The 19,716-nt window shown below is 36.6% G+C and overlaps 2 protein-coding genes across 5 annotated transcripts; both read left to right on the top strand.

Moving 5' to 3' along the window:
- Positions 1–1,473: 1,473 nt before the first annotated feature.
- Positions 1,474–8,474, top strand: LOC113323991 (midasin-like). 4 transcript variants are annotated; one of them, XR_003347907.1, is made up of 15 exons: positions 1,474–1,555; positions 1,860–2,411; positions 2,507–2,710; positions 2,817–3,038; positions 3,969–4,124; positions 4,304–4,660; positions 4,751–4,879; positions 4,993–5,083; positions 5,166–6,212; positions 6,301–6,468; positions 6,572–6,778; positions 6,857–7,040; positions 7,169–7,557; positions 7,665–7,783; positions 8,145–8,474. XR_003347907.1 is itself a non-coding variant. In XM_026572339.1 (5 exons), the coding sequence occupies exons 3-5, from the start codon at positions 2,618–2,620 to the stop codon at positions 4,011–4,013; spliced, it is 360 nt and encodes a 119-aa protein (XP_026428124.1). In that variant the 5' UTR covers positions 1,474–1,555; positions 1,860–2,411; positions 2,507–2,617; the 3' UTR covers positions 4,014–4,125. The 4 variants fall into 4 exon arrangements, 1 of the variants encoding a protein (XP_026428124.1); XR_003347905.1 differs by having other exon boundaries at positions 6,857–7,557; XR_003347906.1 differs by having other exon boundaries at positions 5,777–6,212; positions 6,857–7,557.
- An 8,443-nt stretch (positions 8,475–16,917) lies between these two features.
- On the top strand, positions 16,918–19,481 carry LOC113340127 (midasin-like). Its single transcript, XM_026585339.1, has 7 exons — positions 16,918–17,122; positions 17,208–17,366; positions 17,458–17,649; positions 17,725–17,847; positions 17,962–18,414; positions 18,520–18,636; positions 18,763–19,481. The coding sequence occupies exons 1-7, from the start codon at positions 16,988–16,990 to the stop codon at positions 19,000–19,002; spliced, it is 1,419 nt and encodes a 472-aa protein (XP_026441124.1). The 5' UTR covers positions 16,918–16,987; the 3' UTR covers positions 19,003–19,481.
- The last annotated feature ends 235 nt before the right edge of the window (positions 19,482–19,716 follow it).

Here is a 19,716-nt window from a genome sequence, read left to right on the forward strand (position 1 = left end):
CTCAAATCTTCCGGTAATGGTTGGTTGAATTTCTTACCTTTGCCACTAATCAAAAAAATAAAATATATTAGCTTAACCGATAAATGATTCAATAAATCAGACGCTACATAAGGGTTCTCAGCGTAAGGTTTGGTTAGTAGGAATAATTCACGAAAAACATGCCAACTCTAAAAAAAAAATTGTGTTCTAGGGAAGATTTCGGTTAGTCCAGCTTTTTTGCGAACAAACCGAACTCCACATATATGTAATTAGGAAAGAGTTCGGTTTGTTAAGGTTTTTTGCGAACAAACAAAACATAGTGGAAAAATTTCGGTTATACGAGAACTCAACATAGTGGGAAAAATAGAACAGTTCGGTTACATGAGATTTTTTTTTGTAATATGGGTAGAGTTCGGTTAAAATATAGTTTTAAAAATTTATACGAACAAAATGAACAGAGTTGAAAAGGTTCGGTTATATGAGATCTCAACATAGTGGGAAAAATAGAACAGTTCGGTTACATAAGATTTTTTTTAATATGGGTAGAGTTCGGTTACAGTAGAGTCTTAAAAATTTATGCGAACCAACCGAACAGAGTTGAAAAAGTTCGGTTATATGAGAACTCAACATAGTGGGAAAAATAGAACGTACAGTTCAGTAACATTGGATTTTTTTTGTTTGTAATATGGGTAGAGTTCGGTTACAATATAGTTTTAAAAATTTATGCGAACCAACAGAACTCACAGTTCGGTAACCTAATTTTAAATCCTATGGAACCGAACTGTTCTTCGTGTTTGTCCTTTCAGGAAGTTCGGTTAAGAAACTAGGGTTTTTGTGAAACGCGTTCTAACCGAACAAAGCACTGTAACTTCCATATGAACTCTATTTTGTTCATTTCTATTCAATTGAACCGATGAAAATCAAATTAAAAGTAATGGGTTTGTCAGAAAATACCTGCGGATCGGTCCCATGGAAGACTCAAGGTTCTTCTTGTGTCTATTATGCGGATTAAGTGTTCACCTTCCGATTGAAGTTCGTTCTCGATTTCATTTGGTTGATTAGCTAGATGTCCTAATGGTGGACCTGTTCCTGGGAGTCTTTTGGTTTGCTTTCGAAGAACCATTCTTATACTTGATTGATTAATCGACGATAAATTTTTTATGAAACGACGATTAATCGATGAAAACGGTGTTGAAATGGGGAAGAAGAGGAAAAGAGGAGAACTGTTTTTCTCCCAAAGAAACTGTGCTGCGGCATTTTCTTTTTTTTTTACATTAGGTTTGACGATTAGAAGGTAGGGTTAATGTTAATTAGGGTAAAGGGCAACTTGGTAAACTCACTGCTTTAGGACACCCCTTATAATTACAGGATAGATGGCCTTATAAAACAGTGTTCCAAAAGAAAGATGGTCCCAAAAAATCGTTCCAAACAGGGAGAGGGGGGTACGGGGGTATATAGATAGATTTCGTCCTCTAACTCAGCAGAGCAGACGAAGAAGAAGAGAAGAAGGTGTTAGCGTCAAAATCAGAAAATTTTCCGTTCAAGTTCGAATTCGATCAAATTGTTGACTAAATAGGTATGTTGGTTCAATTTTGTCTTCCTATTTTTTCTTTAATATCTACTTAGAATTTCACAAACTTGAAAGTTAGGGTTTCACGAAATCGAATTTTCTGCGTAGATTCAAGGTGGTTTCGTTTCGAATTTTGATATCTCGGAAGGGTTTGAGATGTTTTCTTTCAAACATAGAATTTGCTTTTGTTTTTGATTCTAATCTAATGAATCCTATAGTTTGGGGAAAATATAAGTGGAGTTTACACACACACACAAAATAAAACTCACCATTATGTGCACAAAAATCCCTGAATCTCAATTATGTGCAGGTTATTGATTAAACAAGCAAGTAGCCAAGGGAAGGATCCACTTAGATACAACACTCTATTACAAGAGTTCTAGCTGCCATGGCTGAATGGGATGAATGGATAATGAAATATGAAAGCGACTGTGTTGATTGGAATCCAGAACCTACCTCTACATCTCGAATCCAGAAATTAAAAGAGGGGGTACGAGATATCGTCATTGGAGGTACATCTGCAGGTTCCAAGAATTCCACCAAACAACCTATATCTCCTACATCTCAAATCCAGAAACAACCGACAGATGAATGGGTAGATGAATGGATCAGACGATATGAAGACCTTAGTCGTGGAGGTACATATGCAGGTTCCACCAGAAAACCTGTATGTCCAACATCTCAAATCCAGAAACAATCAATTGATTTAAAGGTATCACTTCAGATGTTTCTCCAAGAAGCAACAAGTTTTGCAGATCAGTGGACGGACGTCAACAGAAAGTATGATGACAGGAGGTCATTCCCTAGGTTTCTAAGGAAATCACAAATGTTTGGGATGGATTGGCACAAGTATATGCCTGAGGTATGAGCTTAAAATCATCTCTTTCTTATATCTTGCATCTCTGCCTTCTTTTCAATCTCAAGTCTCGTGATTCTGTCATATATTAATTGATACAGGACAGTGAGATCAATGTTAGTAACCAACCAAATAGATGGTCGTCTCTTCAGGCGCTGTCGAATAATGTGGTGCATTTACGTTCAAAGTGAACTTCAGATCCAAACTGGGTTATGGCAGATAAATACTACGACAAAAGCTTGTCATTGATGCAACTTTTGCATAAGATTTATTTAGAATCTGTCGTCGATTTCAGCCGAGAGCAGGTAATTAATACTTACTACTCGAAATGGCATCTCTTGTTTTGTTTTGTTTTTTGGTATAGGGTTTGACAATTTTTTTGGTGTGGTATGTCTCTGTGTCTCTTCGTAGGCTGAATTGCTGGGGTCTTTCCTAGGCCACCTCATCATGTTACAACAGGAGCAGCGGGTTATTGCGTATGGTTTCTCTGAGCATCTGGAACAATTGAGAAAGCGTGATGAGGCTGCCACACCTGCATTTTCTTCCAATTCTGTTGATGATGATGGAGATAGGATCAAGTGTCCTTTAATCCTTTCCAAGCACACCATGGACTCCTATATATGGCGACAAAAGGTAAGTCTTTATCCTTCATAATTAACAAACATTTTGGTAATTATTTTTCTTCTTATGGGAACGGTTCCCCCAACTTAAGTTTTTGACTTAAATTTTAACTTGTGTTTATGACCGTTGATCTATTGAAATCTGGTCGTATACTTTATAAGCCCTAATATTTTAAGTTTTTGACTTAAATTTTAACTTGTGTTTATGACCGTTGATCTATTTATAAGCCCTAATATTCTAAATTGATGTTGCTCGCCTCAAGCCAAGCTGAGACTTACTTTCTATCATGATATCTCCCGTAAGAATATGTCAGGATACTTCGAGAGAAGAATTTCTATTTGCGAAGAAACATCAAAACGTAAATATTAACTATTCTGTCTTCCTTGGATTGTTTCGGAACATGGATCTCATTGACGGGTTTCAGTAGCATTGGGTTTATGACACAGTTAGTGAACTATCTAATCCTAGTTCCCTTATGATAAGACTGCTACTACCACACTTATTTGGATTTGTTTTCTGGCCCAACTATCATTGAATGAGTTAAACCGAAGAAAGCATTTGTATCTTCCCCGAGTCCTTGTTTCACCGATTCTTAGAAAGATTGAGACTGTTCTCTGTTTCACCAAAGAATGAAGTCTTGCGACTTGTACGGCCCCGAGGAACAAACAAGATGAGCAACTGAACTATACGAGTGCTTAGACATAGATGAGTAATATCGACTTGTAACATGTAATTTTTTTATGAAAATTCCTAATTATCCATGACAGTATTACTAACCCGTGAAAAATATGTAAGATTCTTGACATGTTGAACTTGTACACCCTTTTTATCAAGCCATTTCATTTTATTGAGTTAGAGGTTGATCTGTTCCTTTTTCTTCTTTTCTTATGTTTGTTCTATTGGGCTGGTCCTGTATTACTTAACCTTCTTTCCATATTTCAGCACCAATTTGATAGTCTGTATATCATTTTACGTGAATCGACTTAATTACTGAAGAAACTCGAGGATTCCCGTTTTAGGGTTCCCATATTTGTTGAGGAGTCCCACAAGAATCTCAAAAGGATCATGCGTTTTACTTCAGAGTTTAAGAAATCCAAGGTATGTAACGTATATGCATTTATTCGTCCTTGCTTGGACAACTGTATATCAAAATTTAGTATCTCTCTTTTTCATATTGAGTTTCTCTTTTAGGAATTGTTGTGGATCAGTATCTTTCCTATTAATTACTTGGTAATCTCTTTATTGAGGATAAAATGGTGCAATTAATTGTGGTGCAGGAAAATAAAGATATTTTATATCATTTTGGAAAGTATATAAAAGGTCTCCAAGAGAAAGGTGTTGGCAAAGGGTCTGTTATAGAGAAGCTACTTGATTGTCTTGGTGATGTATGTGAGATTTCGATGGAAAAGGACAAGTCGTCTTCCCCTGTTGATGCATTTATGAAGGCTGTGGAGGAAACTGCCAAGCTGATAGAAGAAGCAAGAAAGAAATTAAATTCAGATAGGTTTGCTACTCTTAATGGAGGCTCGCCTCTTGGAAACATTACTTTATGGAGAATCCTATTCGAATCATCACTGGTTGATCTTCGGTTAGATCTGATAAGTAAGAGGCATGGTGAAGCAATCAAACTTGGGGTAAGGACATCGTTTTCCCACCACATTACCCTATTCACGAGTCTTCTCGTCTTTGATACACCCGTGTCTAAGTGAATGTGATTATTACAGGTTAAAGTGGGGGAACACAAATGTGATTATTACGTACAGACATGTTTGGATGCGCTTGATTCAAAGATTAGTTTGTTAGTGTCAGATGGGGATAGGGTTCTGCGTGAATTTGTAGCCATGCACAAAACAGTACGTAAACACCACCTTTTAACTTTGTCTATAAGGATCCAAATTTTTTACTATCTGGGAGGTTTTTTAGTGTCTGCAAGGTTTTAAGACCCAAAATGCATTCGAAATGGCAGATGGCAAATTACTTACATGCTAGGCGATGCTTTTACAACTGGTGGTGCTGGTATGAGAGAATTGGAGGCATCTGAGGAGAGTTCAAGCAAGGTAATTAGTTTATTTTTATATACTCAACATCATTAATGCTCTTTGTTTAGCATATGTTTTTGTTCCTATTGTTGTTTGACAGAATGACAAAGCAGAAACGAAGATGGATTTCAATCTTGATTTCCCTTGGGATAAACACAATATCCGTGATGAAGTTGAGATTGACTGGGAGGATCCGGATAGTTATCCATGCTGCGAGTATGGTCCAGAAGACGACATTAACTTCTGACTTTACATTGATCCGAACCTGTATTGTGCTTTTTTTTTACTCCTATTAGGCCATTATCTTTTGTATAAAAGTAGTAAAGTAGTTCTGTTGCTAACTTTTCATGGTGCGTTATAAAGTTAATTTTACGTATGGGAGTTTGAATGTTATGATTTGAGGTTTTCCGCCTTCTGGCTTGTCTCTGTCTCTTGAGATGAAAATTATTACTAGTTGCACGAGAAAAGGGTTAGTCTCTTCTCTTATTACTTGCTTCCCCTTGTTTTTATAGGAAACACTACTTTCCTAAAATCGAACTTCCAATATTATATAGCTAACCAAGTTACCCCGTTTATGGTAATTAATTAGGGTTTCTTTTTTCCGATTGGTTTCCTAGTTTATTAGTTTGGTTTCTTTTTCTAGTTTTAATGCTTTTAGAAAATATAAAAGCATGGCAAGGTAGGAAAAGTCTGAAACTCAGTTTTGTGCAGGTTATTATTATTGGTTAAACAAACAACTCTGATACTGGTGTTTGAGCAACCATGGGTGTTTCAGATATCAAGGATGATAAATGGGTAGAAAGATACTTCGATAACTTAACTATTAAAGTAGTCAAGAAAAGGAACAAGCCACAAGTAGGCAAGGGAAGGAAGGAAGGAACAAATCTGATACTGTTGTTCCAGCTACATGGATAGGCAGATACTTCAATTACATAAGTTCTAGAGTTGCATATGATGGTTCCCCAAATCAACTTATATATCCAAGATCTGAAATTAAGGAACAACCAATTGATTTAGAGTCTTCACTTAAGATGTTTTTGCAAGAAGCAGCATGTGATGCTGATGACTGGACGGATGTCCACACGAAGTATGATGACAGGAGGTCATTCCCTGCGTTTCTTAACCTGGAAAGTATGCCTCCAATGAGGTATGCGACTAAGTTCAACTTTTGTTTATTCCTCGCATCTCTTCCTTTATTTCAATCTCATGTCTCGTGATTTTATCATATTGTACAGGATGATGCCATCCATATTAGGTACCCTCAAGATAGATGTTGGCTGTCGTCCCTTAAGGTGTCGCCAGATGTTGTGGTTGCAAATGAATGCTATGGTGGAAGCTTGTCTTTAATGAAACTTTTGCAAAGAACTCGTTCAGAATCTGGCGATCATTTCAGGGGAGAGCAGGTAACTTATAATTGCTGCTCGAAATGCCATCTTTGCTTTGTTTTGGTATAGATAGGATTTGACATATTTTGTATGACTGTGGCATGTCTTTGTCTCTTGATAGGCTCGGTTGTTGGATTCTTTCCTCGATCACCTCATCAAGATACAGCAGGAGCAGCGGTTTGTCGCAAAGAGTTTCTCTGAGCATCTGGAACAATTGAGAAAATCTGATGCAGTTGCATTATCATATGTTGATGATGATGGAGATAGGCACAACTTTCCTCTTATCCGTTCCGAGCACACCATGGACTCCTATATGTGGCAACAAAAGGTAAGTTTTTATCCTGCTGAATCAATAAGTATATTTATTAATTACGAATTCCTCAACCTTTTTTTTTTAATATTTCAGCACGTATTGGATAGTCTGTGTATCATGTCACGTAAAATTGGCTTGGTTGTTGAAGCAACTCAAGGATTCCCCTTTTACTAGTCCCTCATCCATCGAGGAGTCCAACAAGATTCTTGACATCATCTTGGTTTTTATTTCAAAGTTCAAGAAATCAAAGTTCAAGATTCGTGTACATGTCTTTCCGGTTTGTTCTCATTGAGACCAATGTTATTTTTTTTCTTTTTAATTATCCAGTTTCTGTTCTAGGAATCGTTGGATCAGTATCTTCTTGATGAACGTTGCTGCTTTAATAATGGTCAACCGACGCAATAGGTTATGCAAAATGATGAAATATTAAATGATTTTGGAGGGTGCATAAAAAACCTCCTGGAACAAGGTGTTGAAAGAAAATCTCTCGTGGAAATGCTGCTTGGATGTTTTGTAGTGTAGTCAATATGCACTACAACTCTGCAGAGCGAGTAAATCCTTTCCGGGAGACCTGTTCTCCCCTTCATTGTTCGTTTTCTGAGTCTGCAAAGGAAACATCAGAGCTGACAAATGAAGCAGTAGAGAAACTAATTTCAGTCAGGTGTTCTGATCTTACCGGTGGAGGCTCTCCACTTGGATGTATCGCTTTGTGGAGGATTCTATTTGAATCATCTCTAATTAATCTTCGGTTGGATCTTTTATGTAAAAAGCACAGTGAAACAGTCAAACTAGGGGTATGTATGCATTCTTTTCTTACTAGTGTGTACCTTAATCATGATTCCATTAAAATTATACTAATTGTTCCTTACATGCCTTCATCTCAATTGAATGTACTACACAGGTTAAACCGTTAGACGCTGCCACAAACGATCAATTGGATCAAATTAGGCTGTCGACTAATAAACTATTGACAGTTGGGGAAAGCGTCCTGGTTGAATTTTTATAGCCATGCACAAAGCGGTATATACTCGATCTTTTAGCTCTGTCCACTAGAATCAAGCACTTTTTAATATGTTTTAACGCTATATACGCTATTTGATACTCTACAATGTTATCTCATTTGGCATTCTTGTTTGATTACTACCAGTCTAGTTTGATGACGAACTCTGAAATGTCTTATTGTTGTGGGTTTTTAAAAACCAAGGATTTGTATCTAGATTGTAAAAATATGAATGCTTCTCCCTAGCTTGGTTAGGTCATACTTGTTATTATTTCCATGTCCATCAACTCGCAATCATTCTAAATACTATTGTGGTCGTCTTGTGTCTTTGATACCTGTTTTGCTATCTGCAACTGAAAAATGCACACTTTTAAATGGCAGGTGGCAGAAGTTTCTTATATGCTAGGAGATGCTTTTACAACCGGTGGTGCTGGTATGAGAGGTTTGAGTGATGTTATGCATCATCCTGGGACTTCAAGCAACCATGATTACCAAGGAATGGATTTCAATCTCAATGATTTTCCTTGGGATAAGCACAATGTTCCTAGTGCTACGATTGGTCCTAAAACGAGGAATTGGCCAAAGTACTACAAAAATTATGAGTAGTGTTATATTTTTAGCTGTTTTCTCTCTTCATCTTTTATACCGAACAAATCTCTCTAATTAAAGATTAATGGGAGATTAATATCGAAGCAAAGATCAATTCACGCCTTCTGGCTTGTCTCTGGAGCTAGCTCAAAGTTAATTATCCCTATTAGGGGGCTTTTCTGCTTCCCGAAAACAATCCTCTGATTATTATCTCTCTCAACTCGACTATCTCAACTATATATGAAGTTACTAGCTAGTTGCACCAGAAAAGGGCTACCTCCTTCTGTTGTATTGCTTGCTTCCTCTTGTTTTCAAAGGAAACACTAATTTCCTAAAATCTAACTTCACATATTAATTAGCAAACAACTGTATGAGATTTTGGTGATTGTTACGGCCTGAGGTAGGACATCTAGCTACCAAATTACCCCTTTATATTAATTTAGGGTTTCCTTTTTCCGAGTTCTTATTGGTTTCCTAGTTTATTAATTTGGTTTCTTTTTCTAGTTACCCCGGTTATTATTAATGGTTAAACAAACAACAAATAGGTTTATATCAAAGTTTAAACAAACCAACAAACGCTGATACTGGTGTTTCAGCTACCATGGATGATACATGGATAGACGATTACTTTGAAAGTTTAAGTCTTAGAATTGCACATGATGGTTCTCCAAAACAACTTATATATCCAAGAGCTGAAATCAAGGAGCCATCAATAGATTTAGAGTCTTCACTTAAGATGTTTTCCCAAGAAGCAGCATGTGTTGCAGATGACTGGACGGACGTCAACACAAAGTACGGTGATAGGCGGTCATTCCCTAGGTTTCTTAGGATGTTAAAAGTGTCTGGCCTGGAAAAGTATGCCTACAATGATGTACGCAACTAAGTTCAACTTTTGTGTATACCTCGCATCTCTGCTTTTATTTCGATCTCAAGTCTCGTGATTTTGACATATTTTGATGGGTACAGGATAACGGCATCAGTATTAGTAACCAGGCAAATAGATGGTTTTCTCTTGAGGAGTCGCCAGAAGATGTGGTTATTGCAGATAAATACTATGTTGGAAGCTTGTCATTGATGAAACTTTTGGAAAGAATTCGTTCGGAATCTGAAGACGACTTCAGGCGAGAGCAGGTACTTTGCTGCTCGAAATGGTATCTTGGCTTTATTTTGGTATTGGTTGGGATCCAATTGGACATGTTTTTTTTTTATGACGTGGCATTTCTGTGTCTCTTCATAGACTCGGTTGTTGGAGTCTTTCCTCGATCACCTCATTAAGATACAACAGGAGCAGCGGTTTGTTGCAAAGAGTTTCTCTGAGCATCTGGAACAATTGATGATGGAGATAGCCAAAAGTGTCCTCTTATCCTTTGCAAGAACCCCATGGTCTCGTGTTTGTGGAAACAAAAGGTAAGTCGTTATCCTTCGGAATTAACAAGTATCTTGGCTAATATCTAATTACTTAACTTTGTTTTGATATTTCAGCACATATTCGATAGTCTATATATCATGTCACGTGAATCGGCTTGGATGCTGAAGAAACTCAAGGATTCCCATTTTATAAGTCCCTCCTCTATCATGGAGTCCAACAAGATTCTTGATATAATCATGGTTTTTATTTCTAAGTTCAAGAAAACAAAGGTACGTAACATTGTACATATATTTCCTGTTTGTTCTCATTGAGACCATTGAATGTCATAAATTAGGATCCTTTATTTTTATTATTGAGTTTCTGTTCTAGGAATCGTTGGATCAGTATCTTCTCGATGAATGTTGCGGCTTTACTGATCATCTGATGCAATTGGTTAAGCAAAAGGATGAAATATTAGATGATTTTAGAGTGTGCATAAAGAAACTCCAAGAGCAAGGCGTTGAAAGAAAATCTGTCGCGGAAATTCTGCTTGGATGTTTTGTAGATGTAATCAGTATGTACCACAACCATGCAGAGCGAGGCAATCCGTCCGGGGACACCTGCTCTTCCCTTTAATGTGCCTTTTCTGAGGCTGCCAAGGAATCATCAGAGCTGATAAATGAAGCAATAGAGAAACTAAATTCAGTCAGATGTTCTGATCTTACCGGTACAGGCTCTCCACTTGGATGTATCGCTTTGTGGAGAGTTATATTCGAATCATCTCTAATTAATCTTCGGTTGGACTGTATATGTGAAAACTACCGTGAAACAGCCAAACTCGGGGTACGTAACCCATTCTTTTCTCACCAGTTTATACCTTAATCATGATTCCATTAAAATTATACCAATTGTTTCTTACATGCATGCCTTCGTTTGAATTGAATGTACCACACAGGTTAAACCGTTAGACACTGCCACGAACGATCAGCTGGATCAAATTAGGCTGTCGATTAATAAACTATTGACAGTTGGAGAAAGTGTCCTAGTTGAATTTATAGTCATGCACAAAACGGTAAATACTCTATCTTTGTAACTTTGTAAGATTTAGGTTCTGGTTGAGGATGAAAATATGAAGTTGTATTTTAGATTCTTGGAACTGTTGGATACCACTTTATCTGATGAGAAACTCTGAAATGTCTTATTGCTGTAAGTTTTAATCCCTATGGATTTGTAACTAGATTGGCTACGTCATATTTCTTACTATTGCATGTCCTTCAACTTGCGATCATTCTATGTACTATTGTGTTTTGTGTGCAGTTTGCGAGGTTTTAAGACTGAAAATGCTGCACTTTTGATTGGCAGGTGGCAGAAGTTTCTTATATGCTAGGAGATTCTTTTACAACTGGTGGTGCTGGTATAAGAGGTTCGAGTGATGTTACCCATCCTGGGACCTCAAGCAAGCAGGTTGACCAACTAATGGATTTCAATCTCGATGATTTCCCTTGGGATAAACATATTGTTCATGAATTTTTCAAGATTGACTCGAACGATCCCAAGACGAGGAAATGGATGGAAGATAATCCAAACTACGGGGACTATACTTGGGGTTGACCGTGAACATGTAATCGGAACTCCGGACAGAAGCCATCCAATATCTTTTGGCATTGGGTACAACCTTCAAAAGACTAAAAGGTGACACATCAAATTAGTAGGTAGTGCATTGTAAGGTTCATCGCATTCTACTCGGGGACCCATCTTGTAGACGGAAATAGCAGTAAAACTGTCGGCCGTGATGAAAGTGAATGCCAGCTACATGATGAGATGCAAATTCGCAGGCTCTTAAGTTGCGAGTTACATCTGTTGAGGGCCTTGAGGCTGATTCTTTACAGATATACTACCTCCGTTTCAAAATAATAGGCAAGTTTGTGTGTAAATTTACACACAAACCTGCCTATTTTTTTAGAGACGGAGGAAGTAGTATAATGGATGTGAATCGAACAGAATACGTTTGCCCTTTTGCACTAGCAATTTAGGCCGCACATTTCATTCAGTTTTTGGTTTGTACTATCAAAGATGATCATAAAGAAAATGCAAATATGATGCAGAGCAAAGAATAAAGTGACTTTCAAACGGAAAACCTTGCAACCATTTCTGAAATATATAAACTCTGAAATAAAATTATAAAATTCAGAGTTACATGTAATTGTAATTGATATATGAAGTTTGTTTAAAATGGAAGAGTTGATGCGATGTATAGATTGAAGTTCAACTGGGGTTAGAGAGTAGTTGTGTGAGAACCTTTATCCTGTCTGACTGAACCTATTAAGTCTAACTTGCTTTTATTATCGCCTGACTCACTCTGTCTGATGAGTTATTTCTTTCACCTGAATCAGTCTTCGGAATAAGTTCTCTGTAACCAGGCTTTAACTCGTTTTGACTCAGAGACCTGACCAGTAGATCAGACTTAGCCTGGACTTGACCTTTGACCCTGGACTTTGACTTGGCGTGGACTGTTAGTCGACCTGTTTGACCGTTAGTTGACTCAGATGGACCAGGCCTTAAGTTAATGGGATGGTTCAGTGGACTTGGGCTTAGAGATAATTTTCCTATTTAAAATGATTTGGAACACTTATCGTATGCATATAGGCCTTAAGTTGTAGATATTCATAATACCATCAAATGGACTAGAGAACCAACCTAATTGAATTAGTAAACCTTTGATATGCTAAAGATAGAAAATGAAAAAGGTGTAGAACCATAAATGCGCTTAGAACCATTAGATAGTTCACTTAGATTTTAACTAGATACTTGTATGAAATTATGTTATGAACCTTGTACGAGTCTTTTGGATAAACTCTTACAGTGATTGTATGATTAATATTTGATCTTTATTTACAATGATTGATTCAAGGATGAACCAGTGGATCGAAGATCTCGATGTAGGCGTGGCTTGTCATCAAAAGAGGTGGGAATTTACATTAACTTTTTTGTAATCATTGATGTTTCTTTTACAAAAAAATTATGTTTCATAAACTCATGCATTATCTGATTTTGAATTCCATGCATTCTTTGATTTTGAATTCCGAAAGTTTCCATTGATTGGAAAGGATCTATAATGTTTTTGCTCGTCTTTATGAATGTTGTGGGAAATAAGAATTTCCATCTGCGGTATATATGATATAATCATTCACCCTTCTTTTATATCTATGTTTAAGTTTTATTAGGTGTGGAATTGGCATTAATATTATCCTATTAGGTGTGGAATTGGCATCAATATTATTAATCAAAGAAGGAACTTGTTCTATGTACATGATTGTTTATTCTAGTTCGTTGGTTATTCTTTAATGTTTGGAAAAACATGTATTGTTTTTTAAATCAAGTCAACGATTACTTGAAAGTTAAACATTATTTCTACTGGACACCCCTGTTACGGATGATGTGCTCACTCAATTCTTACTTTCAGTTTCATAGAAATATTAAGATATGCACGTTGCGATGGTCGTTCAAGTTTTGGAAGCTTCAAGAAGTTAGTTTTATAGTTTGTTAGCATCTGCTATATTTATTTGTGTTTATAATTTATTTGCAAACCAAATCACTATTGAATATGTATCATCTGAAAGGAGTTCTTGTATATATGCATTTCAGAGCAATGGGATAATTTCCTTCCCAATATGGAATTTTCTTATAACACTTCAATCAATCGATCCACGGGTAAGACACCTTTTGAGATTGTTTACTCTAAAGTTCCTAATCATATTTTGGATTTGGTGGTGCTTCCCAAGCTGCATAAACCAAATGCTAAAGCAGATAACTTTGTTGAGAAAGCTTCACTCATACATCAAGAGGTAAAGTCAAAACTTGCATCTTCAAATAACAAGTACAAGGAGGATGCAAATCAACATAGAAGATTTAAGACTTTTGATGAAGGGGAATTGTTTTGATTCATCTCAGAAAACAAAGATTTCCTACTGGTACTTACAACAACACCAAGATGAATAAATATGGACCATTCAAGAGTTTGAAGAAAATCAGTGATAATGCATATGTTATTGATCTTCCATCAAATTCTAACATCTCTAATATATTCAATGTGCAAGAAATTTTTACTTTTCATGGAGAGAGTGAAGTTCTTTCTATTCATTAACTCGAGGGCTAGTTTCTTTCAAAAAGGGGGATTGATGTAGTACATTTTTTTAGGTATCAACTACGACAGTTGACCCCTGAAGCGTGTATCAACTATGACAGTTGATCCTTCGTACGTGCATCAACTATTACAATTGATCCCATACGACAGATGGGTTTACTTGCTTTGCAAGACTTCTTTCCTAGTTTTTTTAGATTTCATTTTCTTTTGTCTTTAGTCGGTTTTTGTGAACCTATTTAAAGGCTATGCCTTCTTGTTTTAAGAACACATCTTATTATCAATATTATTAATCAATTATCAAGTGTATCATCAAACCCTAAAGTCTTGATCCTTGAATCAAACTTTATTAAGTTTCTGACGAAAATTAAGCCTATCCTTAACCTACAACAACTAGTTTGCTACCAAAACACTAAAAGGCGACACATCAAATTAGTAGGCAGTGCAGTGTAAGGTTCATCGCATTCTGCTCGGGGACCCATCTTGTAGGAATAGCAGTAAAACTGTTGGCCATGATGAAAGTTAATGCGAGCTACATGAATTTGGTGTATGATGAGAAGCAAATTTGCAGGCTCTTAAGTTGCGACTTACATCTGTTGAGCGCCTTGAGGCTGCTTCTTTATAGATATAGTATAATGCATGCGAATCGAACAGAATACCTTTGCCCTTTTGCACTAGCAATTTAGGCGGCACATTTCAAAAAGGCCCTAATGTCGATAATTAAAACGGACATTTCATTCAGTTTTTTGTTTGTAATATCAAAGATGATCATAACGAAAATAAAAATATGATGCAGAACAAAGAATAAAGTGACTTTGAAATGGAAAACCTTGCAGCCATTTCTGAAATATATAAACTCTGAAATAAAATTATAAGATTTCACTTTATTTTACACATTTCAGTGTGCATACATCTGATGACTACACCATCTTTTCTTGGGGTAAACACATAAGACTTAGTAAGAGTTTGGGATCTAACTAGTTAAACTCATCATTGCTAACAGGACAACCAGCGAAGCTTGGATTAGCAACCAACGACCATATATCAGGATTGCTAAAGTCATACTTAATTGCATCGGGAACAGTGTGTTTATCCCAAGGGAAATCCATATCAATATCTATCTCTATGCTTCTGGTTTCATCATTTAAATCGTTCATACTAGCGCCACCGGTTGTGAAAGCATCTCCTAGCATATAAGTAATTTCTGCCGCCTGCCATTTCAAAAGAATTTGAGTAAATTAAAACCTAGTAAATAGCAAAAACTTTAAATTTATTCGATATAGAAAAGTTATAAGAATGTAATCACGTACTGTTCTGTGCATGGCTACATAGTCAAGTAGAAGCGTATCTGCAGCTGACAATAATGAACTAATCATCCCATGAAGCTGATTCAGCGAATGCGTGCTTACCCAGAGTTTTATAGCTTCATCGTGCTTTTTAAATATAAGATCCAATCCAAGATTAACCAGGGATGATTCAACTAAAACTCTCCAACAAGTGATATTTTCAAGTGGCGAGCCTCCCCCGGTAAGATTAGAGAACCTAACTGAACTTAGTTTCTGAACTGCTTGTTCGATCAGATCCAATGTTTCCTCCATAGCCTTGGTATTCGCAGCACCAAGGGAAGACGAGATGTCCCCTGACAGATTCTTCAGTTCTGCAATTTCCAAACTAAGTAAGGAAGCAGCAACAGACTTTCTCAATCGTTCCAGATGCTCAGAAAAACCATATGCAACAACCCTCTGCTCCTGCTGTATCGTGATGAGATGATCGAGGAAAGATGCTAATAGTCCAGCCTACAGGAAGAAAAAAAACACAAAGATCACACCATGTCAAATCCTCTTGCCAAAATAAATAAAGGAAGATGCTATTAATTTGGAGTCGTGGATATTATTAAGTACCTGTTCTCGGCTGAAATCACTGCTAGATTCTGAATGAATTCTTCGCAAAAGTTTCATCAACGTCAAGCTTCTGTCGTAGTAATTATTTGCCATAACCCAGTTTGAGTCAGAAGTTAAATTTGGATACGATGGCAGCGCATGAAGAGACTGTTTAGTTGGATGGTTACTGAAATTAAGCTCATTATCCTCAGACGCAATATAATGCCAATCCAGCTCAGAATCTTCTATCAAGCTTAAAAAACTAGGGAATGACCTCCTGCCGCTAATCTTTGTGCTTACATCGTTCCAGAAATCTGCAAAACCTGATGCCTCTTTGAGAAGCATCTCAAGTGATACCTTTAAATCGTTAGATGATTCTTCCAAGTTTAGAGAACATGAACTAATACTAGTGGTTTCTTCAAGACTTAAGTTTACAAACGCGACAGAAGTATCCTGATCTTTGTCTATCAATTCCATCGCAACCGACAGTAAAACTGAAGCATATAACAGAAGAAGAAAAAATGTATAACTAATCAAGACAATTGGCAGCGTATTTGTAATTAATCACAGAAGAATGTTGATTATGTTTCTCTACGTACATATGCCTAAATAATACTTAAGTTACTAGGAAGATAATACTTAAGTTACTAGGAAGACTAGGAAAAGAAACCATATAACTTAGCAATCGAACTAAGAAAAGAAAATCCTAAAGCTAGCTAGCAAAGGTCATTGTTATGGCCTAAGTGAAAAATCACGATGTTTATTCTTGGAATATAGGTTTATTACGAGTTTTTGTCCAAGTGCTTATCGACCTGGTCCACCTGGATGAGATTTTCTATAATTTGGCTGATTGTTATGGCCTGAGCTACGACATCTAACTAACCAAGTCGTCTCCGTTTATGTTAATGTTAATTTAGGGTTCCCTTTTTCCGAGTTCTTATTGTTTCCTTGTTTATTATTTTGATTTCTTTTTCTAGTATTAATGCTTTTAGGAAATCTATCAGCATATATATATATATATATATATATATATATAAGATATCAAGGTAGGCAAACTGTGAAACTCAGTTTTGTGCAGGTTATTATTGGTTAAACAAACAAGTAGGCAACAAATCTGATATTTTGAGCTACCATGATGAATACATGGATAGACAGATACTTTGATAGGTTAAGTCTTAAAGTAACACATGATGGTTCCGCAAAACAACTTATATATCCAAGATCTGAAATCAAGGAACCATCAATAGATTTACAGTCTTCACGCAAGATGTTTTACCAAGAAGTAGCGTTTGTTGCGGATGACTGGACGGATGTCCACAGAAAGTACGATGACAGGAGGTCATTCCATAGGTTTCTTCGGTTGTTAGAAAAAACTGGCCTGGACAAGTATGCACTCAATGAGGTATGCAACTTTTGTTTACCTTGCATCTCTCTGCCTTTATTTCAATTTCAGGTCTCGTGATTTTGTCATATTTTAATTGGTACAGGATATCATCAGTATTATTAACCAGCCAAATAGACGGTTGTCTCTTGAGGCGTCGCCAGATGATGTGGCTGCAAATGAATGCTATGGTGGAAGCTTATTGTTGATTCAACTTATGCAAAGAATTCGTTCAGAATCTGGCGATGATTTCAAGCGTGAGCAGGTAATTAATATTTATTGCTCGAAATGGCATCTTGGTGTAGGATGTGATTTGACATATTTTTTATGACCGGCATGTCCTTGTCTCTTCATAGGCTGGGTTGTTGGAGTCTTTCCTCGATCACCTCATCAAGATACAACAGGAGCAGCGGTTTGTGGCATATAGTTTCTCTGAGCACCTGGAACAATTGAGAAAATCTGATGCAGTTGATGATGATGGAGATAGGCACAAGTGTCCCTTTATTCTTTCCGAGCACACCTTGGACTCCTATATGTGGCAACAAAAGGTAAGTCTTTATCCTGCTGAATCATAAAGTATATTTGCTAATTACGTATTACTTAACCTTGTTTTGACATTTCAGCACATATTCGATAGTCTATATATCATGTCACGTGAATCGGCTTGGTTGCTGAAGAAATTCAAGAATTCCCACAAGATTCTTGATATCATCTTGGTTTTTATGTCAAAGTTCAAGAAAACAAAGGTACGTAAGATTGTACATATATTTCCTTTTTTTTCAAAACAAGGTTAAGATTGAGCCATTGGATGTTATAAATTATTAGGATCCTTATTTTTTATTATTGAGTTTCTGTTCTAGGAATCGTTGGATCAGTATCTTCTCGATGAATGTTGCCGCCTTAATGAGCATCAAATTCAATTGGTTATGAAAAATAATGAAATATTAGATGATTTTGGAGGGTGCATAAAAAATCTCCAAGAGAAAGTCGTTGAAAGAAAATCTGTGGCGGAAATGTTGCTTGGATGTTTTGTAGATGTAGTTAATATGTACTACAACCGTGCAGAGCGGGGCTATCTTCCCGGGGACACCTATTCTTTCCTCCAATGTTCGTTTTCTGAGGCTGCCAAGAAAACATCAGAGATGATAAATGAAGCAGTAGAGAAACTAATTTCAGTCAGGCATTCTGATCTTACTGCCGGAGGCTCTCCACTTGGATGTATAGCTTTGTGGAGAATTCTATTTGAATCATCTCTAATTAATCTACGGATGGATCATATATGTAAAAACTACAGTGAAACAGTCAAACTCGGGGTACGTAACGCATTATTTTCTCACCGGTTATACCTTAATCATGATCCCATCAAAATTATTCCAATTTTAATTCCATTAAAATTATACCAATTGAATATATTACAGGTTAAACCGTTAGACACTGCCACAAACAATCAACTGGATCAAATTAGGCTGTCGATTAATAAACTATTGATAGTTGGGGAAAGCGTCCTGGTTGAATTCATAGCCATGCACAAAACGGTATATACTCTATCTCCATGTCCTTCTGCTTGCAATATTCTAGGTACGATTGTGGTTTTGTGTTTTGATACCTGTTTAGCTATCTGCGAGTTTGTAAGACTGATAATGCGTGCTTTTGAATGGCAGGTGGCAGAAGTTTCTTATATGCTAGGAGATGCTTTTACAACTGGTGGCGCGCATCCTGGAACTTCAAGCAAGCATGTTGACCATTTAATGGATTTCAGTCTCGATGATTTTCCTTGGGATAAGCACACTATTCGTGATTATTTTAAGATTGACCTTGACGGTCATAGGACGTGGAAATGGATTCAAGCTAATCCAGACTACCTAGAATGGGACGCTGGTGGTTTACGCGGAGATATATGAGTTTATTGAGATCTGAACCAGTGTTATGTTTTAGCTGTTTTCCCTCTTAAAAAATATACTCTTGTAGTTCTTACGCAAAATGTACATACTGGCAATCGTAGAGCCTAATTATCTTTTTAGATTAGAGGAGGGAGGTTGGATTTTGAAAATTTGAGTGAGAATGAGAATAGTCTCTTCTCAAAACCCAATTGTTGTCTCTAGGTGAAATTAGATCATCTAATTATATAGCCTCAAGTAGATGCCTTTTAGTATCCTTTAGATGCCTCTTAGTTACTTTTACTTCAGCCTCAAGTAGATGCCTCTAGGGGGAAAAACTATAAATTATAGGAGAAGCATCTTCATTTTTAGGATCTTCCTTTATTTAATGGGTAGAAAAAACTAATTTGGTAGCCTATTCATCAATTTCAATTTATTTTTGTTATAAGATTCTTCTTCTCATCATTTGGTATCAAGAGCTTTGGTTTGATTTTCATGGGGAAAAGGGGGTTATTGGTGAAGACACTTGTTCTTGAAGTGAATACTATTAATCTCTTTATCAAGTATTTTGGGTTGATTATTATGTTCTTTGATAGTGTTTTCAGATTGGGTTTTCCAATTTCATGTTGATTTCACTATGATTTCAAAAAGAAAAGCTAATTTGGCTAGGATTCATTTCAAGGATGTGTTAATGAATACTATGCATCACCCGGCCTACGGCCAGGCTCAACTTTTGTG

Source organism: Papaver somniferum, chromosome 1, assembly GCF_003573695.1.
Source record: "Papaver somniferum cultivar HN1 chromosome 1, ASM357369v1, whole genome shotgun sequence".
NCBI classification, from domain to species: domain Eukaryota; kingdom Viridiplantae; phylum Streptophyta; class Magnoliopsida; order Ranunculales; family Papaveraceae; genus Papaver; species Papaver somniferum.